General features: G+C 40.1%; 1 protein-coding gene across 1 annotated transcript in view; it reads right to left on the reverse strand.

The window, feature by feature from the left end:
- Positions 1 to 24,860, reverse strand: part of ANK2 (ankyrin 2) — a 275,986-nt gene that overhangs the window by 105,341 nt on the left and 145,785 nt on the right. The window contains exons 2-4 of the mRNA XM_058804381.1: positions 13,578 to 13,679; positions 6,488 to 6,586; positions 5,874 to 5,972 (exon numbers count right to left, since the gene is read on the reverse strand). Coding sequence (XP_058660364.1) covers positions 5,874 to 5,972; positions 6,488 to 6,586; positions 13,578 to 13,679 — 300 coding nt within the window. The remainder of the gene's footprint in view (positions 1 to 5,873; positions 5,973 to 6,487; positions 6,587 to 13,577; positions 13,680 to 24,860) is intronic.

A 24,860-nucleotide genomic window follows, 5' to 3' on the forward strand; every position in this document is an offset into this window, starting at 1 on the left:
ATCAAGATGCTCTATGCTCTGGAAATAGCATTTTTACACCAAGGGAGCCTGCAATAGAAATGGAGCTGATGGAGAATAATGGGATGAGAACAGATTGGTCATGTACAAGAAAACACCACCCTGATGCTGGGCATAGGTGAGGGCCCAAAGGCTTAGTCAGGGAACAGTCTCAGATTTTAATCAGGGTGCCCATCTGAAACTGCATTTGGGGTTTGCCTTCTGAAGCATGGCAAGGGAAAAGCAGTCCTGAAAGAATCCATTTATTTTGTGTGGCTGAGGGCTGGAAGGAGGACAATAATGAAGTAAAACCAAAAATAAGATGTGTCGATTTATTTGGTTGTGGCTCAGTCATCCCCACACTCATAAACATACATGGCCAACACTCGCACTGCCTGGTTCTCACAGTCACCAGCTGGGGAGGAATATGGTGTGATGGTCTGCTGAGCCCTTACCCTTCCCAATGGCATGTTGAGTTCCTGCAGCCTCCTAAAGCTAACATGTTCTCAGAATAAGTATTATTGACTGAAAAAAACACTTCTTGTTTCAATCAGAATATTTCCATCTGGACTATTTATCCTTTCATAGCAGTAAAGTCAAAGAATTGGCTAAGACATATACTGTAAGTATTTCCAGTTTGTTTTCAGTCTTTGTTGAAATATTTGGGTTTTTTCATTCTTCTTCATGTATTACTTTTGTTTACATCTCTCAAAATCCATATAATCCTCCAGAAGGCATTTCTTCCCTTTTTTCCCTACCAGTGAAAAAATAATGGGTCTGTACCTTTATTACATTTGACATGACCAGCTTTGGCTAAATGACTCCTCTTGATACACAGCAGCTAAAAATCTGCCTCTCTAAATATATTGATATAAAAGCAGAAAGCACCATTGGTGGAATTAAAGCCTTTTGTCATAATGGAATAGCAAATTGTGCTCCATTCCAAAGGTTAGATTATCCTCACAACCCATGGGGGGAGCAATCCCTGGTAAAGCAAATCCTAGGGCATCCTGACAGAGACAAGCAGATCACTTATCTGACAATCACCTAAATCCCCCCCTTTGCTTTTGTAGTAACACAGAACGTGGATGCTCACAGAGCCCTCATAGCTTCTTTTGGGAGCACGCATTAGGGCTGGAAATGTGCTGCCCTAAGGATTGCTTCCATCTGATAAGAAGTCTGGATAAGAGCTCAAGCAGTCAGAACAGCCTCTCATGTATATTGACCTAGGAAGTGGTGGCTGTAACAGGGGCAAACTTAAGCAACAATTTCTTGGCTAATGTGTTGCCAATGCGCTTAGAGCAGGATGTCAAGGAAAGGAAACTGGAGGGCTTTTAAATAACAAAATCAGCTTGGGGGAGGACTGATTTATCTAATCCTTGCTCTCTGTATCTGGGTCGCTTTAAATAATCTGATGATTAAAGGGTAGCTCCTCCTCCTTTCAAGAGAGCCCCTATACAAAACAGTGGTCAAAACATAACTGCACTAATGGGGAACACATTCCCTTGTAAACTCGGTGGCAGGAATTTTAACATTGAAGAGTATCACCTCTTTCTTAGGTGTCTCCAAGGTGTGACAGTTCCCTTACCATCCCCAAACAGGAGCAGATTGTATTTCTTCATTTTGCCTTCTACTTTTCAACTTTGTACCTCAATCACTCGTCATTTGTCAAAGTGCCTCATCCTGGCAATGTCAGTATGGACCCATTCCCTAAGGAAGGCATGGTCAGGACAGCTCAGCATCACTGCTGCAGGGACAGTCTGCAGGTACACTCAGTTATGAGGATTGCTGCAGTCAGGCTATCAGCACATTTGGAAGGATGATTTCCAGTGTTTGGACATCTCTGATGCCTCTGCATGAGTCAGATGGTCCAGGATGACTTAAAGAGAAAGCAACAGGAACAAAGAGTAATTTGTCAAAGGAAAGGGTTGGACTGATTAAATATGGTGATATTTCTTCCACCTGGAAAAAATTCAAGAAGTCGTGTAAGAATTCCCAATATGTTGAAATGTAATCTAATTGAGAGGAAGAGCACAAAAAATAGTTACTTTTCTAATGCACAAGCAACAACTAGTACTAGGTTTGAGGGGAAGAGATGATGCAGCTGTGGAAGAAGGGTAACACTGGACTCAGTGAAGGTGTGTGATGGGGGCATGAGTGTGGGTGGATGTGACAGAAGTGAGTGGCCAATTCCACTTCCATGAGTCTGCCATTCTGCCAGACAGAACATTCCAATGCTCCCTGAAGACTTTGCCTGAATGTCCCACTGAAATTCCTAAATACCTAGAGGATCACCCACCCAAGTGAATACATAGTTCACCATGTATGGCATCAATCATCAATCCATGGGATAGACCCTCATCTGTTGCTCAAGGAAACACAAAGCTCAAAGGAACACCTGGAACACCCCAGTGGATTCATTACCTACTGTGTTTTCTCCTTCACACCATCCCTGTATTATCAACAAGTGCAGCCTGGTCAGATCTACACAGGACCAAAATAATGGTCAAATCAATGAGAGAAATTGCAAAAATTGAGTTTTCACCTGATGATACCTGTCTAGATCCGCCCACTGAACTATGTATGGAGTCAACCACAGGGGCTTATAGATACTCATTATATAAATATATTTACTATTTAATATTTGTAGCAAGAGGCACTTCTAACTGAGCCAAAAAAAATCCACTCTTGTCCAGTTCTAGGTGGAAATATGCCAACAAAGAGCAGCATCTTGTAGATCTTTGGCCATTGTGGGTGTGCCCTCGTGCCAGCCTCTGCCTGAAACATGCTCCAGGAAGATGTGAGCTCCCAAACGGCACGCACACAACTGGAAGTGGAGTCACTCAATTAGTAATCACTGTGCAATTAGGCTTTGCATCAAAATAGAAATTACTTCTCTAAAAATAGCAGTGATGACATGTTAGCTCAAAAGGAACAGAGTTTTTAAAAGAGGAAGATGAACAAAATAACATCCCTGAAGGCCAACATAAAATGAAGGGCAAAGCAAAGTAATCTAATAGAAACCCAAAATCTATAAAATCAGAGCCCAGAATGCTTAACAGCCTCAGATAGCACAGATGGAGTTTGTAAACCCAGTGGTTTCAGTGGGTTTAATAGCATTTCCTGAGATAATTCTGTTATAATTTTGCTGTTGCAAGGAACTGGAAAATGAGTGTGGTGTTTCAGATGTCATTGCTTGTAAGTTTTGATGAAGGCCAGTGTTTTTATGCCATTTCATCAAGAAAACTAAAGAAAAAACAACAAACTGAACAAGCTCAAGTTGCAACTACTCCTTTATCTAACTGTTCACCCTCAAAGAAGAAATTCTGTCACTATGGGAAATTGTCATCACTGAAAATGAGAATGGCTTTGACAGATACTGAATTCTTTAAAGAAAAAGTGATGCTGCAGCCAGAGTTACTCTGCTGGCACTAAATCACTACCAGCAAAGGGCATTTCACAGGGGCCTAAAAAATACAAAGTGTGAAATAACAGAGATACCAAGGAGAAGATGCAGTATACCCTTAATAGCAACAACTGCTGCTAAAAGATTTGAGGGTGACAACAGGGCACCTATTTTTAAAAATGGAATTGAGGAAAAATGTAAAAATTAGAAGTTGAGCATTTCAGTTATAATTTCTCACTTTCTTGTTCTATTTTACCTATAATGTGTATTTTTGTTCATTTCTCACTTTCTCAATTGAGCTCTTTCCTGATACATTTTTCTTCACCTTTTTTTATCAGTGACATCTTTTCAGACAAGAAAACTCAAGTTTTTGAGAACTCAAACACATTCTGTTCAGTCATTCTTTTTCCTTTTTTCCTATCTAACTTCATATTTTTTTGACCAGCTGTAGTTTAAACCTTGCTTCATCTGTTATCAAATCACATGTCTATTCTTTACCCATTTCAGAGTTTCTGTTTTTTCTCTGTAACTTTTGTTTTCTATGCCATGTTATTCTTGACACATCAAGAGCAGAAAGGCAGCATTCATCAGCTTCATTCCATTCATGGAGCATTAAAAAGTTACTTTGTAATTAAGGGACACCTTCCACTGGAATGTTTCCCTTGGCAGTGGCAACAAGAGCCTCTGAATATCTGCCTGAAGCAGTTTTACCCATGTCATCCATCTCTTCTGGAAAAGCACAGCAAGGCAGAAAGACACAACCCAAAGGCCCCAAAGCTGGATGACACCACATTAAGGACTCCTGCTCCCAGTCAAGTCAACAGGACTTGTTTAATTGAGACAGCAAGGCACAAAGGCAGGACATCTGCAAGCCAGCAGTTCCAATCTGTCCTGCCTGGAGGAAACCAGTGAGCAGTAATGGGGAAAATGTCCTCCATCAGATTAATTCCATTAAGTCAAGTAGCAAATGCCTGTTAACAGCTCTGAGCACCTTACACAAACCATCCAGTGCTAACAATAAAATGTCTTCAAAACTAGAATACTACAAAATGTAATATCCACAAACACATATTCCAGTTCTAATTGGATTTTCTTTTTTTTTTCTTTTTTTTTCTTTTTTTTTTTTAATTTAGAAAACCTCATTTATTTTTTCAGCATAAGGAAAAGCTATCTGGGAAGACTTTTTAGACTTTTTGAGGAATAGTGCTTCATGACAGTATTATTTTTAACAATTATTTCTCTTACCATGCTCAAAACATTAAAGACTTTTTCTTCTAATATACATAAGAAGGCTGGTAAATATATGAAGAAATCATCCAGCTTGTTCATTATGAAAGGAGTTTGCTAAATTTTTGAACAAAGGAACTACATTTCTCATCTTTAATGGGAACAGAGCATGGGGAGCAACCGACCATCAGCTGTCCTGAGAGAGTTGTTCCATCATTTTGGGGCAAAAAGCATAATAAAGAAAATATTTTTAAAATCTTGGAGTTGGGCAACTTTAAGGATTTTTCAATTTTTTTCTCTTGTTTTAAAATGTGCTAAAGGAATAGACAAACATTCATTCTGTAAAGCAGTTTATTCATCTCCTGCTCTCCACTTACCTTACCCTGTCCATGGTGAATTTGTAACACCAAGCAAGAGGAAACGCTCCAGGTCCCAGTTTCCCAGGTCTGGGCAAGCAAGGTGTGGAGCTAGTGCTAGGAAATTTTTTTTTTTTTTTTGAAGATGTCACCAGCCAAGTGCTTCACAAAGATGCAGTTTCTTTATAATCTATACCACCTGTTCAGCCCCTTATAGTTACAGACAGTTGCTATAATTAAGGCAGCATTTATGAACATTGATCAAATTATTCATTTGATAAATGGTTCTTAATCCTAATCAAAGGAAATCATAGGTAAGGGACACCACCCTGTCCTCTGGAGTGTTTTAGAATACCAGACAAGTTTCATGCCAGTGCAAATAAGAGGGCAGTTTTAACAGTTGATTTTCCTGCCAGGACAAGAGGATTTTCCCCAGTTCAAATGTACATCACAAGCTTTTGATTGAAATTCTCTCTGATTTGGAAGGAATTCAGAAGCCTAGAGTAAGTTATCTGCAACCTTTTAGCCAAAAAGTAACCATAAAAGGCAATGGTAAAAATCAAGCCCTTGAGAAATTATTTTCTTTGTTACTGCTCACCAAATTCCACTCAAATATTTATACCCTTTGGAATCTTTTAGTAATTCCTAGCTTTCTTCCAGAAATTGTTTCAGAAATTTTTCTATCACCAACCACAGGAGTTCCTGTATCACACAATGAGAACATAATGACTTCTATTCAATATTTACTTTTATTCTATTTATGAGAGAATGCATCATTTTGCTTGATTTGTCAGGCTTGGATGTTTAGAAGCGGTGTCTAATATCTCAAATCTTACAAGAGCTCACCAAATAACTTTTAGAAGTGAGAAAGGAAAAGAGCATCATACCTGAGATTGTGCATTGATATTGGCTCCCTCCTTCACCAGAACTTTGACAACTTCAGCTTGTCCTGCTAAGGATGCAATGTGTAGGGCTGTATTCCCTTTCTGTTAGAGGGAAGGGGAAAATACAAGTTATAATTACCCTTTTTCAGGAATCATTTCAATCAGCAGGGTTTTTTTATAGCATTCATGTGCATGTGCCTGGCTGTGAAAAGGCTAAAGGGAAAACAATTTATCCCACTGGTGTTTTTTCCATTGTGCCCATGGGTAAAAGACACTGGATATTATAAAGTCAATTACTGATTTTCACAGATTTGAAAAAATCTACTGCTTGGAGCTATACTAATTCTCCTTAAAATAAGGAGGACATGTCACTGGAAATAATGAAAACCTGACATTGCTAAAAACTTCTAATGCTTCCCCTGTGTTACACCACAAATTATATTTTCCTCTTCATTTACTACCAATGAGTTTCAGCAAAGCCATTTCCCAGGCCATAACAAAAACAATAGTTTAAATATCGATGCAGTATTTACATTATTCTCTTATTTTGTACTTTTTGGGGTTTTGTCTGTATTTGCCATATGTATTGGATAAACTTAGAGATGTGCATCAATTACCTTAGTGGCAGAATCCACAGCCGAGCCTCTTTCCAGCAATTCCTGTACCAGTCCCACGTGGCCCTCCTTGGCTGCCAGGTGCAGAGCATTGAGCCCATTCTGTAAGCACAAGGGCCAGATCCATTACAAATATCAGATACACATTCCTACCTCGCCCTGGGATCAGGAGAAGCTCAGGAGCTGGAATGCTATTACATCTCTGAGCTGACTGTCTGCATAAGTCAGATACTTTGGACATGGCTATTTAGGCTGAGGCTCTGTGGGACAAACTTCTCCCATAACATTTTTCTCATAGTAACAAATACATCAAACCAAACTGCATTTTGTGAGTATCCAAAAAAGATTACTTATTTTCTAATAACTTCTCATTACCACAGACTACTACCTTGGGCATCTCCATGGAGCCAAGTATTTCAAACCTTGATTTTTCTGCCTCACTTTGCTGTAACCTTATCCAGCCCTGCTGAGATTTTATCAATACTGAGAAATCACAGGACTTAGCCAAATTTACATGGGATGTGTCTACTCAATCAGAGTTACTCCATACTGATGTAACCATCCTGAACCCTGCTATCTCCTCTGGGATAACTGGTATCAAATGAAAACGCACAAGCACAAACAGGCCCAAATGGCTGTTGATCACTTTGACTTGCAAACTGATCCTTGATCTGGGACTTCTGCTCATATTTGATGAGCAAGTCTTCACTAAACTTCAAGGTTTTCTAATCTCAAAAAGGAAAAGAAAATTAATTAAATAAATGCAAGGATTATTGAAAAGGTAATCTAAGAAAGTCAGCATCTAAATCCTCTCCACATTAAACACGAACAGGATACTTTACCTCATATAAATTCCTGCCATGGAAACTTGATCTCCTTCTTCCTAGTATCCCCCTTCCACCCAAGGAAAAAATTAAATTACAGTCTATTGTAGCTGAATTGCCAGCCTGTTTTTCACAATCCTGAGGTATTTTTCATGCTACATCAGGCAGGTGACAGCAACAAACACTGCCATTCCCTCCAGCATTCTCCTAGTTTCCATATTGCAGGCATCAGGAGCAATACTCAGGTGTTTGAGTAACCAGCAGCAAATTCAGCACTGTGGAATTTTTATCATTTTACTCGTCTCTGAGCAGTTCAGAGTCATTTCAGTTGTGAAATAAACAGGCAACATTCTGGCTTTTATTCGCCCATTCACAGAGGCAGCTGGAGCCTGTAATTTCCAGTGGGATTTTAAAGCACTTAGCACTTCACAGGAGGTATTTGATGGCAATTTGTCCAATGGCTTCAGACACAGCAATGTAAACACATTTCAGCACGAACTCCATTTGGTTCTGCATCCATGTGAGCAGCACAGGCAGATTTTGTGGTCAAATTCAGAAGTGGAACTAGGAGAAAAGCAAAGGAACTAAAGGAAGGCCATGGTCACAGGCTGCCAAAAGCAGAGGAACACCCTTCTGCAGCCTGGTAGTCAGGAAATGTTAATGAGAAATGTGGTTTCAAACCCCAATACGTGGGAAAAGCTACAGCAGCCAGAACATCCTTATTCCAGAGGAAACACTCTTACCATGGAGTTGCAGAGCCCAGGGATAGCAGTAGTGCCATGCCCTGGTCAAGGATAAATCCTTAGCCAAAAATATGCAGTGAGGCTGACCATAATCACAGATGAGGAATACAGTCTGTGGCAGGGAATATTTGCAGGCTGAACATGTTTCAGAAAACTCTGGTCTTTCTTGGTTTTTAATCTCAGCTGAGTATCAACAAACCATAATTGCTACCTACAGTGGCTGAGAGCTTTGAGCTAGTATTTTGTTGGAAAACACAGTGTTCTCCTCACTGTTTAAGAACAAAGACCTGTTCTGTATCTGATCTCACAGATTCTCTCATCAGCACTTCCTATGGGAAGCTGAAGGGCAGCTTGTCCTCCTCACAGTGTACACAGCTGATGTATTGCTGCAACATGTCATTAAACTTTTTCACTCTTTAGGAACAAACAGCAGAGAAACTGCAAAATTCATGGCCCATAAATGCCTCTGAATACAAAAGGATGAGGATAAGCCTCTGTTTTAGTCTACTATGTGCCAAAATATGGAGAGAGCAAGGCTTGTCCCTGTGCTTAATCTCTGAAAATACTTGTATTCCTACCTCTGAGCCACATATCTGTTGATGTCATGTTAAGCCCCTGAAAGTTGATATTGCTGCATCCATTGAGTTTCTTCACAACACAGTACTTGTTTTTAATGCATTAAGACATGAGAAAAAGGTATATTTGAGGTCCAGAAAAAGCTTACAGGAACAAACTCTAGCTTAAAAATAGGACTATAGACATTCAAATTCCATAATTCCTTAAATAAAGCAAGCTGGGGTAAGCAGTAGCAAGCCCTGCACTTTAAATGCTGAGGACCAGCACAACCAAAGCCTTAAAGCAACTTTTGTTCTCTTTCTCCCTAATCAGAACCAACGCTGCAATTATTTCCCAGCCCACGTGGCTGATCCCTGCTACTTCTGATGATGGAATCTCAGATTTAATCAATGCAACTCCTCCGTTCCTGTCAACTGGATTTTTGTAGTTCAGAACAACAAAGGTTTCTGACATGTCCCTTTTTCTCTCCCCTGCCCACCAAAAAGTTGGGGAGGGTGAAATTAGTTGTCTGCTAAGCAAAACTGTGCCACATAAGGACAAAGCCTGCATATGCCACAACTGCCATTCTTTTGGAGACTCCTTGGTGATATTAACTCCCATAAAACAACCTAATACTAAGCCTTCCAAGCTGGTGGCTCTTTACAAGTGTTTCTTCCCTGCTGTGCCTGATTCCCTCAATTCCCTTTCTCCTCTACCACCAAGGCAGAGACGTCAATGCTCTCTGTCCCATGGAGTGCTACAAATGTGCATGTACCACTAACTGCTCACACCACTTCCTGCAGAGCCACCCTTGGTATTTTCACTGCACTAGAAAACTTCAGGGGTTTCTTGGACATCCTAAAAATCACCAGCCTACACTTATTCCCCATAAGACAGTCACTGACACTGCTCTTGTCTGGAAATCACCCAGAAAAATTCCCTGCTACCTCTGCCTTTGTGTTCAGCTGCCTCACAGAGCAGTCCTCATGCAATGGAAGCTCTTCCATCACTGCCTGGTTCAGCACCAATCCTGCTGTGCCATTTATTCCTTCTGGAACATCACCCAGATCCCATAGCTTCTCCCATTCCCACCTAACCCTATTGTGCCAAAGCCAATTGACACCACGGAAAAGCTGTGTCTTGGCAGTGCATCAGATCGACCTGCAGTTCACAGGACATTCTAAATCAACCAAATCAATGTTCTGTGGGCTTTTACACCCTTCCCTCTAAGCTCAGCTCTAACTGACAGGTACAGACAATAACCTGGCAGTCCTAGAAAGCTCAAGTCACCTTCTGCTGATGAGAATTAGTGAGAATGATAAAGAGCTTGAAACATAGAAATGGGGCAAAGGAAGTATTTGAAGGAAGTGGGGAAAAGGTTCTATGATAACACCCAATTGCAAAGCGTAACTTCAAAACACAATGAAAATTAAAAAGCTTTTGTGATTAACACTGTATGGTGGCACTAACTCCTTTTACCAGCAGAAGCAGAAACTAGAAAGAAGTACCACAGTCTTTGTTAAACTCAAATACTTTTCTGTCTTTAATAGACAGCTCTGCAAAGTCTGTCCTCTGAATAAATCTCTCAGGGAAGTAAAATGTGCATGTGGCAACCTCTTTTCAAGAGAGATTTGGGAAAGGGTACATTAGAGAGCTGGGCATGGCTTTCTGAAGTCCTAATGTTTGTCGAAGTTCTTCCTAAAAATATCACAAAGAAATTAAGTGGACAGTGGGGAAAAAAAAAGAAAAACATAATCAGGTTATGAAAATTCTCCCTTTATGTTGCTTTATAGTCTAGGAAGTCAAGAAACTGAATTAACCTAGAGAGTGACATCAAATGTGGTGCTGCTGACCTCATTATGCTGCAGTGCTCCTTCAGACCATAACTGGCACTGCTGGGAGAGGCAGTGCCTTTCCTCTTGGAAGGAGGGAGGGAGGGAGTAATGAACAGCTGTGCTCTGCCTCTCTGTCACCGAAGGAATAGAGACCAGCTGAATTAAAAGGAAGCCAACAGAGCAAGAGCAAAAGCCAAACTGACAGAGATTCAAAAAGCCTTGGAGATGGAGGCCCCCAGAACAATCTCACAGTTGAACCCTGATCTGTTCAAGGCATTAGACTTCACAGAGGAGCACAGAAGACTTGTTCAAAGCTAATGCCAATGCCCATCACATTTTTCCTTCCAAGACATCACCCTGAAAACTGACAGGTCTCCCGAGACAAGATGGAGAAAAGTTACTTTATGCTGCCTTTGGATCCCCAATTCAGTTTCAAAAATCAGCAGGCAGCTGATGAACTCAGAAGAGTCAGTCTGGGGTCTAACTTCTGCTGGAACCTTGGGCTGCACAAATGCACAGTGTAACATTTGTTTTGCTAAGAACATTTTGAACAAGATGCAGTACCAAGTAGCTTTCTCTTGCTATGTTAACTAGAAACAGTAACCATATCCTAAAAAACTACATTTGTAGCATAGAAATGCAGCTTTAAAGGAAACATATTTACAATTGCTTTTGGTTATACATCCTATAAAACACCAGGAATTGGATTTTTTTAAGGGACCCCTCATAAAACTGGGGAATTTTGTCCCCTAACGTTTTTAACTCTCTCCAGAAATAAACAGAGTTGATTTATGATTTTCAGAAGAGACGACAGTGTTTGAATTCAGATTCAAGTAGGCAATACTATAATAGGTGAACTTGTTATGATGGTAGCATTCAACAAAGCATATTTAAGTCATGTCTAATTGTTAACTATATAATTGTTTTATTAACTACTCTGTGTTCAGTATATGCAGAAACATTAAGCTCCATCGTATTTTGGCAACAGCTACACTGGGAAAATACTTGGATTATCTATAAAGATATATTGCTCTGAAAACTCAGGATGTGAGAAAAAAACATTGAAACTGAAGAAAGAATCTCCTGGTGTTCTTTCCATTCAGGGAAGCTTATCTTTAACATTATGTATGGTTTTCTTGTATGAGATCTAATCTAAAAATAGCATTTTACTGAGGAAAAATATCCTGCACATACAAAGCTCCATTTTTAAAAGAGCCTTGAGATATCTCACTGTTAAAAATAAAACACACCCTGCATTTTGCACAGACTGTGTTTGCTTCTCCCCTCAGACAGCTGGAACACAATGATGCAGACACCACTTCCAAACCCTGAGCAGGAGACAAAGGAGGAGGAATAACTTCAAGGCTACTCAATATTCCCTGACCTCTAGCAGAGGGAGTCTGCTCCCACTCCCAATAAAATTTACAACACACCAGTGATGCTTAATCACTGGAAGCACTGAGGGTCTTGGTTACAAAAACCTCTGTAAGCAATTTAATATGGCACCAGAACTGGAGTCTGCCAGAAGGTGAAGTGCTTGGTTGTGCTCAGCGGATGGTGAAAGCTTTCATCTCCCCTACATGGCACAAGTGGAGCTTTGTCACCAGCTGCAGGTGGGAAGCACTTTCCACAGAGGATAAATGTGCAGCAACTTTTGCCATATTCCTCCCATAACCAGCAAGAGAATATGAACGCTGGGAAAAAAACCTTGTAATGTTCCTAAGTAATTATCATATTAACTGTGCTCTGTCTTGGGGGTAAATCTCTTTGTCAATATTGGTGCTTATAACAAAGATGGAAAACTTGTGGGATCTATTTGAACACAAGAACTTGAGTATAGCTTTACTCTCTTCTAACTGGGAAACTTGAAGTTTGCCAGGTCACATCCCATAAAACTCAGCAAGTTTTCCTTCACAGTAAGTATTTTAAAGGAAACTTTCTCCTAGACAGTAAGATGAGAACATTCCTGTATGTTTTCAACAAGCAGAACATGAAAAGCCTCAGCTCTTATTCTCATCATTAAATTCCTTGGCACAGCCAACAGATCTGCTCTCACTCCTGTGCCCCAGCTTCCATTTGACACATGCCTTCATGCCTTCTTTAATCATCTGCAGCTTTCCTTCAGCAGGGAAGGTGAGAGCACCAAACATTTTAGATTATTTCACTCCTGATTCCCCCAGTTAGTTTTTTTTTCTTCACACCCCCCTTCCCCCCCCCCCCCCAAAAAAAAAAAAAAAAAAAAAAACACCACCAAAAAAACCAAAAAAGAAACAGTGGTCGCAATTCTGGGATTTTACTTCCAAATAGCATAACCACTGTCCAGTTAGTGGTTACTCTGATCAAATCTGGCTAAGAGTTAGGGGAAAGCTGGGCACCATAAAAGCCTGAGCTGTCAAATTCCCCATCAAAGAAACTGCAGTTGTTTCACTAGAAAGCCAAGACACTTCCCAGAACTGATGCAAACACTTACTTGCATATTTAAGTCACAGTTAGAGTCTTATTAAACTTGATGGTTCTAGTCACTTAAATGCTGCAAATGTAGGTCCCTAAGCTATGAAGCCAAAGTAATTGGATTTCTATGACAGAGCTACAAAAGACCAAGCCAAAACATTGTGTCACATTACAGTCACATCAATGGTGAAACTTTAACAGTGTACTTTTACAGCAGTTATAACTTTCTTGAAAGGAGAGACAGCATGTTAAGTACAACATTTAAGTATCTTTTATGTTATATTGTAGATATTACTGACCAGTGATAACAACACATTTAGTTTTGTGGAACAAGGTGAAAGCCCATGGCTACCCCTTCAGCCATCTGAGAGTACCCAGAACTGCACTGCCAGTGCAGGTGATTGCCAAGGTTTTAATCTGCTTGGGCACAAATTATCTGGGCAGCTACAACTACATCCACTCAAGTGCTTACCTACCCTCTGAGACCTCACAAAAACAACAGGGGAAGCCTCAGACTCCCACACCTGAGCTCTCAGGGGATCAGGGGCTTCACGTGGGAAGGCTAAGGAAAATCCATGGGCTGAGCATGTCACACTCAGCAGGATAAAGAGATAAATCACATCTCTACAGTGCCCAGGTGTTTTGCAATTCACTCTTGCAAGCTTGTATCCATGAAATATCTTACCTGATTACAGGTGTTAATGTCTATTCCACTTTTCAGGTATTCCACGACTTTGTCCAAATTGCCAGCTCTGGCAGCTCGGAGAAAGCTTGCATTGCTGTCAGACTGTAAAAAGAGAAGAAAAAAATTCTCCAATTAGCCCCTGCTTAAACCGGAGCAGAACCTCATCAGTGTAAGGTTTCCACATTTTATGCTACAGGAGAATAAAGACGTGAAACAACCGAGTTTGAATTGTATCTGCATTAATTAGCATATTTAAATTAGACTATAATGGCATAAAAGAACTGCAGACCTGTCAGAGTGAGCAAAACAGAGCAATAATTGCTGACATTCAAAATTTAGCAAGAACCAGAAAAACCAACCAACGAAACAAACAAAAAAACCCCAAAACCCCAAACAACCATAAATCATAGTAACTGATATTGTCAACAAGAGAAACATAAATGCATCAACTTGCTCATTGTAGTTTTCTGGAGAATTACATATAAATATATAATCTCTTTATATATTTTTTTTTCTGTATTATTTATGTATTTATGCATGTTGTTTATAGATGTGTATAAATGTTATTTACAGATTTAGATCTATTATTTTTAGATGCCTATGCTCAAAGTGGGCAGCACTGCACATGTAGCTAACCTTAGAACAAAGCGGATGAAGTACTCAAGGCTGAGTATCCAAATCCAGGATCATGCTGCAAACATTTCCACCCCTAAACTGCCTGCTCTCATTTAAAAAAAAAAAAAAAAAAAAAAAAAAAAAAAAAAATTTAGAAATCCTATGAAAATAAACTTTCATTTTTCAGCCAGGTTGTGGGACGTACTGTTAAGCAACAGAACGTGGAATACCTCAGCCCTCTTGCCTTTGTCTATGACACAAAACAGAGCCCAGAGGTAGAGGACAGCCCGCACTCCCTCGGGCTGGGACTCGCTCCTTCTCATCATGAGAATATCCTAAACCCCTCCCGCTTCCAGCCACTTATTTCACTTGCCCAATCCGTTCCAATACTTTCTTTTTTCGTCACCCTGTTTATCACTCGCTTCACAATCCCCGATTCCAACCTATTTTAATCTGCAACAGATGGATGTCATCAAAATCAGCCTCCATACAACTGTGCTACGTGCCAAGACAAAAATATGTCTATGGGAGCACATCCTTTCCTGGGATCAGGATATGCTCATAAAGACATCAAATTATGTTTTAATATTTAAGGATCTTTGAAAAAAATCATGTCTTGGTAAAAACATTAACAAACGACAAATATCTGAGAGCATGAGGGGTAAAACTGGACACACTGGTTGGAAAAAGCAGCTTTGCCCTCAATAATGGACGTTTTACCTTCTTTCTCCCTATTTTTTTCCTGCTTTACTACTACAACAATCATTTACCGTAGCAAAACTACAATCATCAGCTTTATACTTTTAAAAGGTTAAGAAAGAATGATGCAACAAATTACCGTCTACAACTTAGGGTTCTTAGGGATGAATCAATCGGTTTTTTTTTCTTTCACACAGAATAACAAAAAAAGCTAAAAGTGCTGACATCTCAATTATTGCTGGAACCTCAGATTATAGCTAAGCCCACACAACTCTGTCATTTGTTTCTGGCTAACAAGACACAAGCAATGCTTTCCAAGCAGATTCTCATTTCCTTGATTCATAATTTTATTACCTCAAAATCGAATTACTGCAGTGTACATCACTTCCAGTCGCTTCAAAACACTTTCCATACACCAGAATAATGATCATAATTCAGAACATTAACTTCTTGTCTGCATAAAGAATATTTCAGCAGTCCATACACTTCATATATAAATTCCCATACAAGTACAAGAGACTAGCCACGAAACATTGAAAATATTTTGCAACATGTTACAAGGATTAGAAGACTTAGAAATTGAGAATACTCAGATTTTCCTTCCCAGTTGGTCAAATCTAATTTTTCAATAGGTTGTCATTAGTTTCTCCTTTGTCCCATTCTCTTAATGCTTTTTAAAAGCATTTTTGTCAGCACTACTCTCTCAAACATTTATTCACTTTAGCACACTTCAAATTCAAATGCATTTTGACAAAATCCCCCCAGTAAACAACAGCAGAAGTTTCCTGTAGTCTTACCATGTCAGAGAAGACAATTAATCTGGATCTGTCAGCTTTTCCAACAGATTCCGTAATCTCTTGAAATATTTTGTTACACAGCCCCTCACAGTCTTAGGAGCTCCTCATCGCCCTCAAGTCCCTCATGGCCTCCAGAACCACTTGCAGCCCCTCAGAGCCCCTCATGTCCCCTCAGAATCCCTCACAGTCCATCATGGTCCTTTATGAGCCTCCCAAAGTCCCTCTGAGACCCTCATGGCCCTTCAGAGCCCCTCAGAAGCCCTCACAGCACTTTAGACCCCTCACAGTCCATCACAGCCCCTCATGGCCCTTTAGAACTCATTATGGCTCCTCAGAACCCCTCACAGTCCACCACTGCCCTTTAGAGCCTCCCAAAGTCCCTCATGGCCCTTCAGAGCCCCTCATGGCCCCTCACAGCCCCTTTACGGAGCCCCTCAGAACCCTTCAAAGCACTTCAGAGCCCCTCAAAGTCCATCACAACCCTTTAGTGCCTCTCAAAGTCCCTCAGAGCCCCTCATGGCCCCTCACAGCCCTTTGGAACACCTCATGGCCCCTCGCAGTACCTCAGAACACCTCACAGTCCATCATGGCACTTTAGAACACCTAAAAGTCTCTCAGAGTCCCTCATGGCACTTTAGAACCCCTCATGATCCCTCACAACTCCTCACTGCCCCTCAGAACCTCTCACAGTCCATCATGGCCCTTTAGAGCCTCTCAAAGTCCCTCAGAGACCCTCACAATCCCTTACAGCCTCTCACCAATCCCTTTAGAGCCCCTCAGAACCACTCACAGAGCTTTAGATCCCTCACAGTCTCTCAGAGCCCCTCAGAACTCCTCACTGCCCCTCATAATCCCTCATGGCCCCTTCGAGTCCCTTACGGCCCCTCAGAGCCTCTCAAAGTTCCTCAGAGACCCTCACAATCCCTTAGAGCCCCTCACAGTCTCTTAAGAGCCTCTCAGAATCCCTCACAGTCCATCACATCCCCTCATGGCCCTTTAGAACCCCTCATGGCCCCTCACGGACCCTCTGAGCCCCTGACAGCCACTCAGCCCCTCAGAGATCCTCAGAGCCCCTCACAGCCCCTTTAAAGCCTCTTAAAGTCTGTCAGAGACCCTCATGGCCCTTCAGAGCTCCTCACAGTGCTTTAGAGCCCTCATGGCCCTTTATAACCCCTCATGGCCCCTCACAGCCCTCATGCCCCATAGCCCCTACACAGTCCCTCATAGTGTTTCTCACTGGAACCACCATATCCATCTTTATAGTTTGGTGACCGGTGAAGAAAAGCTGTCAACAAACTGTCATTTGAAGGCACTTTCTTTACAAGAAAGAAGACAAAAACACAGACCCAGCGTCCTGTGCACCATATGGTATTTATCACATCCCCTCCTCCTAAGCACACACCCCTGAGCGGTTTTCTTGAGAGTTTTACACAGTTTTACAAGTAGATCATGCTTGAAAGCATGAAACACTCTACCAGTGAGGAAAGGAAAGGTTTACAGGAGAAGAGCTCACCGTAAGCAGCAGCAGCATGTGAGCACAAGAACATGAGCGCCCTGTAATTTGGGAAGCCCCAAATCCAACATGGTAATGTGCTAAGTCCCAGCTGGCAGCTCTGCCCTCCAGCCTCAGCCCAGGCAGCCAGAATTAAGCTTCACGCTGTGTACATGCAGGCCCTAAGGTCAGTCAAATCTATACATTATAGACATGATATAAGAATACGGTGTGAGGGATTAGAAAATACTGAGATGGTATTTTATAATATGGGTTGAAATCATCACCTGTGGATTTAACCAGCTTTTTCTAATGCGCTGCTCTCAATACATACACAGTGACAGAGCATGATAAGTCCTCACTAACTACTTTTTTAAAAAGAAATTATGTTTGCAATGCAGTTCTAGTACACAATATAGATACAAAGGTAAATTTATATTAGATAACATAAGAAATTGTTCCCTGTTAGGGTGGTGAGGCCTTGGCACAGGTTGCCTGAAGAGGCTGAGCCTGCCCCATCCCTGGAAATGTTTGACAGGGCTTGAAGCAACCTGGGACAGTGGAAGGTGTCCCTGCCTGTAACAGGAGGTGGAACTAGATGACACTAAAGGTGCATTCCTAAACCTATGACTTTTGGGAATATTTGGTTTTATTGGACCTTGTAGACATCTCCTATATTTTAACTTTTCTTATGAACTTTTGACTGAGGATGGGTAATTCCAGCTATAAATAAGAATTGTCAGATCACTAGGAACAAATAAACTGCAATGTGAAAAACATCAATATAAGTACGCTCACAGCATGGACACAAACATTTCTTTATAACTACCTAGCTGTCAGATACTGCATAAGGAAATACAAGAAATTATCAAGTGACTATATGAATACACGATTGTGGGTTCTCCCTCTTTCTTGCTAATTACATTGCTGCAATTTAACCTGAATTTGAAACATATATTTCAGGGAATCTCAGCAAATAAATCATATATGGAAATCAGTATCTTAATCAAATAGACCTTCCCTTCTTGTTCCTCTGTCCCCACTCCAGCTGCCCTTCCTATTTTGCATTATGTACCACATCACTTACTGCACACAGCCTGTTTCTCAAAGACATTTTAGAGAGAAGTGCAAAAATAAATCCTGAAATCATATGCTGTACCAAATCCATAAAATATTCAAATTTGCTAGTGAAAACCAGCTTCAGGCATAAGAAGGAAAGACTGGGGGAGTAGAAGCCTTCAGTTTTCAAAGGATAGCTTTCATCATAACATTATCCAACAAATATTTGTTTTAAATTGTTTCTGTAGAAAACCTATTCCTACAGGTTGGATTTGGGTTTTTTCCCCTGCAAGTAAGTTGAGTGACCCCAGTATGTCCAAAATCTGAAATATCTCTGTGAGAGAACAGAGTCCAGCACTATGGGCATCCGAACAATTCTCATCTACTAAACACTGTTTCTTAATGGAATGCTGGCAAAAAGATAATTCAAAACTCAAGCCCAATGTCCAAATAGGTTAAATTAAGGTGCATTGTTTGTATATTACAATGTGTATCTGAGTGGCAATAACCCTTTCTGTCTTACATTTCAAGCATGGGCTTGGGAATGCACTGCTTTGATTTTATGGAGAAAAATTTACTCAGCTCTAACTTTTGAAGGTATTGTCCCTGATCAGGACATGAGTAAAACCTGCTTTACATAAATAAAAAACCTCAAATTGTTATTGGTTAAAAAACCTTCGATGTTCAAGTGAATCCTGTGCTATCACTGCAGGTAAAGCCAGCATTAAGCCACAATTAATCAATATGGCAGGGGTAGGTGATGGTGTTAATGCCATTTAAAAACTTCAGAGTTGTGAGGCACTGTTTGTACAACAGCTGTTTCTATAATTAGCAAAATGCTGATAGCTTGTGAACTCTTCCTCATTAAGAAGCTCCTGAGTGCTGGCTCATCATGTTAGTATATCCAGGGAATGCCTGGAGTTGAGAATTCAGCTCATGGCAGAAGGAAAGTTGCACCTTCTAAACTCACATTTTCATGGCTTCTTGATGCTATTTAGTACTTAAAGATGAAAATGGAAAAATAGCAGGTATGCAAGCACATATTTTTCTTTTTTTTATTCCCTCCTTTCTAATGTGTCAGTTTAAGCTCCCATCCTTGAGACAACCACTACATTTTGTCCCAGTTGGCTTGGCTATTCTCTGATTTCAGGAACCATCTGTTCCAACCAGCCATCATTTAATTGGGTGCAGCTCTAGAAGTGGCACAGACCAGGTGTTACCATTACCCAACTCACTCCTCAGATACAGATTTTTGCTCATTAAGGAATCTTCCTCCATACCAGCATTCAGATGCAAAGATGGGAATTCAAATAAAATGCTTTTCCTCATGGAATATTTTCTGTAAAACTTGCCAGCAAGTTTATCAGTGGCTCACATTTTATCTACTGTACGCTGAATTTTTTTTTTAATTCAGCTGAAAGTGCTGCTGATCTCCAAAGGGCATCACACCAGAATAAGGAGCAATAACTGCAAAGAGGCAAAGGGTTTCTTACATGTTTAGCTTTTAATTAAACCCCCAGAGCAGAGTCTGAGCCTGCAGTTCTGATATACATGCCATAATGAGAGCTAAATATTCCACTTGTGACGGCACAGGCTCAGTAATCTAACACTGATAAATTATTTAAATGAGATAATAACAGCTATAATGGACACATATTTTCCCAGCCCTTAATGAAATAACATTCATCTTCTGAAAGAAAAGAAATACAACAGTGCTTTGCTTTCAAAGCCACTTCCTTTGCCCATAAAAATGTATGTTTTCATTCATTTCATTTACTGGGAGCGATGAAGGAAGACAGATTAAATCACAGATCCTAAAGAAATTTCAGTGTCTAAATTCCTGGATAAACAATGGGCCAAATTTTCTTATTTCAATATGAAAACAAGAATTTTTATCACTCAGCTTTTGCGATTCAACCATGTACAGGCATTTCAGATCAGATTCATCCTGCTGTGCACCTTTGTTTGTATGGAATTTTTTCATAAATACTTGAACTGAAAATCCCACAAATGTAAAATAGTAGCTTTCACTGAACAAACATCATGTTCTCATAATCTAGAGCAAGTTCTTATCCAGGAAAAAGACACAACTGGCCTTACAAGAAACTAAAATTTGTTAAGAAGAATCCCAGGATTTGTGAGATGTGAAGAGGAAGATAAGATTTCAGAGGTAAGATATCTCTAACAAATTAAATATTCTCTGTCAAGATGGAGCTAATAGCATCTAGTAATTAATTATTTTAAAATGTCAAAGGTCTGTCTCCCTAGGTTGATATTGATGGTTATAAATCAGAAAAATAAAAATATTCTTTAAAGCACATATCATGAACCTGAATAATTTAAGGAGCTTGGACTACTTAGGCAAATTAATCATAGAACATCATGAAGGATATGGAAAAGCTGGCACTGTTGCTACTTTTTCTGGCACTGAGCTGAACCTGTGGCTGGAGTTGCTCTCACCACGCTGTTGCAGACATTTCAAATGTGACCCCACACTTTGCCATGGAGATTGTGGATATTTTCAGCAAAAAATATTTTGTAATAACAAGTGGGTAAAAGAGGTACAAGAAGAAAGAATGCTTGATTCAAACAATCCTTGATTTCAAATCAAAACATTTTTAAACACAGAAAATTATTCCCTGGCCCAGAAACCTGGGATGGCATTGACCAGATTCCTTCCAGTATAGGCTGCATTCCTCAGAATGAATATTGTCTCATTAGCTCTGCTAAGGGATGTGTGGGAGCCCAAATCACGCACTGCCAGAGCAGGTGGGAAGGGTAATGCTGTTTGCATTTATTATACATCTTGGTAAGAGCTTTCTTGTGTCAGACAAAGAGGCTGCAACCCAAAGGAGACACTGCATGCAGCAAGATTCAAGATTTAGTGTGTTCCTCAAAAAGTTGCTTTCATTGGTATGACTGGAGATGGAAAGAACTATGGCAAAAAAAGAAGCTGAGAAAATAAACTAGGTTAAGTGATTTATGATTTATGCACATTATAAATAAAAAATATATTACAAGTCCAACATATATATATTCATCAACTTCTGGGGGTTTCAAGATTTGCATAAAACAGTTCTGTGGCAGTTTCATATCTTTTTATGAGACTGTTCTCAGAAAGATGCATTTGAAATTTAAGAAATTTTTTTTTGCTGCTATACAATACCAACAAACATATTTCTGAGCAACATAAGGAGAAGGAGGAAACTGCCCAGGTAACCCGGGCTGAACACCAGTTCCTGCACCAAGATTGCTCCAAACAGACACAACTGAACAATTGGTAATGCTGATAGACACTTATAATTTTTACTAGTGGAAAAGCCAGGCTTCAGCTATTCCATCTCTTGTTATTGATAGGAAAAATCTTAATTATTCATAGGGAATTACTTTAATTTTAGGCTGCTTGTTAAATTTTGACACCTTTGACTCTCTTGCCAACTCTGTGAAATTCCAGAGCTTGCAGGATACCATCCAGCCACTCTTTTCTCTCTGCTGGAATACACAAATGCCTGATCAGTTTGGCTTTGTTTTTAACCAGGAAAAGAATAAAGGGATATTTTGGAAAGCCACTTCAAACCATGCTTAATTTTTACCACATCTTTAGGTCTAATTGATCTCAAACTAAACAGATTTAAGTTATTTGCTAAAGGGAAGGTTTAAATGCACACTTAACCTTGTTCCTGAATTTGTCCAACATTGGCAAATACAGTAGCAAGAGGAGAGGAAGAGAAAACTAATGTAAAATCACCCCTTCCTCAAGCCAAGAAGCAAATGCCTTCTATAAACTTTTCATGATTCTTAGCTGCCTCAGACTTCTGTAGGAGTCCTCCCACTCCATTCATTAACTTGCCATACTGGCCTGGCTGCTGATTGTACTGTGTCAATGAAGGATTTGTGAGAACTGAGGCAAAACTGCATAGCTTTCTATGGAAAAGAATGGAATAAAATCTTTTGCCCAGCTGCATGTCCCTTCCAAAGGCAGTACTTGAAATGACAGATGTTATTTTAATCCATGCTGATTTTACAGTAAAAGCAACCTCAGTTAGCAGGGTTCTAACAAGGGACAGTGCATCAGTACTAGCTGAACTTGAGGCATGTGTAATCCCTGTCCTTCCCTTGGGCTATTCATCTTCTCCAAAACAAACTTTCTGCTATAAATCCCAGCTTGGAAATCCCATGTGGGTGTCTGAATTATCATTGGCACGAGTCTAAAAAACAGACTCTCAAATGCACCTGGGAAACAATCTTTGCATTTAAAAAAGAATAAAGAGGAAAAAAAAAAAAAACAAAAAACAAAACCAAACCACCCTGAAAAACAACAAACCAAGCACATCACAGGATTTTGGCTTTGAGAATCAAAGATTTTCTAGTTTGATTAATAATAAAAGCTAGCAATCTCTTCATTACTCTAAAAAGCAGAAATGTATAATCCTGTTGTTTAATTGAAACATTTCTTGTGCTGAAATTTGAGACAAAGTATCATTTAGTCATATCCTGAAATGGTAAGGATTTGGGATACCTTCAGATGAGCCCCAGGATTAGTCTTGGTTCTCCTAGTTGACACACACATTTACTCAAGTCTCTTAAATACTGATATGAAACCAAGATCTCCTCTAGGGGAACTGAATAATATTAAAGGAAGGAAAAATATTTAGCAGTCTCTGGATACCATATATTGAGATGTTGAGGTGCTGGTAACAACTGTAGAACTTGGCAGGCATCTAAATGGTTTCCATGGCAAGTTTCCATCACTGATGGTGTTCCTAAACAGAGGTAATAATGCTAGAACACCTCTAGAAAGAATTAGGATGCCATTTCAAACCTTATCTAGCAGGATAATAACCAGGCTTAACAAAAATCCAGGTTGTAAGTGAAGTTTAAGACAGACTGTTGACAGATAATCCTATCACTCTCAATTTTTGATTCCCTATGGCCAAAGTGACATTTCCTAATAAAGAAATGTGTGAATACTGTCTGTGCTAAAGGGTCAAACTGCTCTACCCACCCAAACACCATTAACCGATCGCCCATTGATTCAAATGTACTGGTTCCATAAAACTGAGAAAAACATTTCATGCTGCTTTGAGATGGGCTAAAATAGCTGTAAATAAATGGTGTTACCACAGTTGCTAATTCAGCAAGACTCATCGCACAGATCTTACTTGTACAGAGAGGTAAAAGGAACACTCAAGTGGTAAATGAAGAACCTTGTAATCCTAGGCCTAAACCTTAAACAACTGAGCTCTGGCTAGCAGAGAGAGGCACCAGTTTCACCTAACTTCACCTGCAGAAAAGCAACAATGATGTTAAAATCCACCTTGCCACCACTTCTATCTTGAGCAGGGAGGAAAAACTCCTATGAATGCTGCAGTAAGAAAATCCTGTGCTGCAACTCAGAGAGCAGTCTGTCCCAGGCAATCTGGGATACCTGGTTCTGAAGCAGCAGATTGCATTTGATTCTTAGGTTAGACAAGATTAGATTAGCAAAGCAATTTTGCCATCTGAGTTGGCTGAATATCAGCTGAATTGTTCTGAACCTCGTATCTGCTACAAGGCTCCTGGAACCATCATATTCAGCTTGATGTGGCAACTCTTTTTAATGAGCCAAGACAGGGAGCATGGCTACAGTTACATAAAAGCAGAGGAAATCTAGAATAGCCAACAGGGTACTGTGCTGGATACCATATTCCTGTTCAGGGGAAAAAATAGATACACAATTTCTCCCTGCAGAACAAAGCTTTATTGACATTTCTAATTTAGAGACACCTCTTCTTCTTTTAACTTTTTTTGTACAGAATCATAAAGATGATAAGAGACTGAAACATTCTTAGGGAAATACAGGAACTTTCTTTTGTAATCCCCCAAGCACTGTAAACCTGAATCAAGACAGACATTCTAAAGAAACTTGTCCAGTCCCTACCAGGGTCACTAAAGCCAAGATTTTATGATTGAACACATCAAAGACATTATCAAAGTTCCTGATCTCTGCCTTCTCTGAAAAGCTGCGTAGGCTGAATGAAAAGTATCCAGAAAAATGAAAAGGAAAAGAAGCCTCAAAGATCACATGCTGCTCACTCCTGCCTCCTCTGAGGGCTGACCTTATGCCGAAGGGCAGCTCAGAGGCTGGACGTGCCAGGAGAGCTGTTTCAGTTTGCTTGTTTGTGTCACAGGGGCTTCCATACCTTTGCTAACAGCTTCAGGGAGATCCTCTCATGCCCACTGAAACCACCCTCAGCAGTGGAGCAGGCACATCCTCCCCCACAGCCCAAGGAATCCCACTGGCCTTCCCCCTGACTGCATGTTTCCCATCACAAACACTGGAGATTATTTGTTAATTCAACCAAAAACTGCTTGGTAGGAGGAAAAAAAGCCTGTCTGTATCCTCTGTATCCAAAGAAGTAGGTTACTTTCATGTTTTAGCTTGAAGAAAGTTTTATTTCAGAGGGTTTGGAACTAGATGATCTTTAAGGTTCCTTCCAACCCAAACCATTTTGTGATTCTATGAAGAATGGGTCCAGCTGTGTTGTCAGTGAAATACAACATAAAACTGTTCAGAAAAATCCAGCCAAAAAAATATGCTACCAGAAATCCAATACATCATCAAAAGTGTTTTCTGGGACA

This window comes from Ammospiza caudacuta, chromosome 4 (assembly GCF_027887145.1).
Source record: "Ammospiza caudacuta isolate bAmmCau1 chromosome 4, bAmmCau1.pri, whole genome shotgun sequence".
Taxonomy (NCBI): domain Eukaryota; kingdom Metazoa; phylum Chordata; class Aves; order Passeriformes; family Passerellidae; genus Ammospiza; species Ammospiza caudacuta.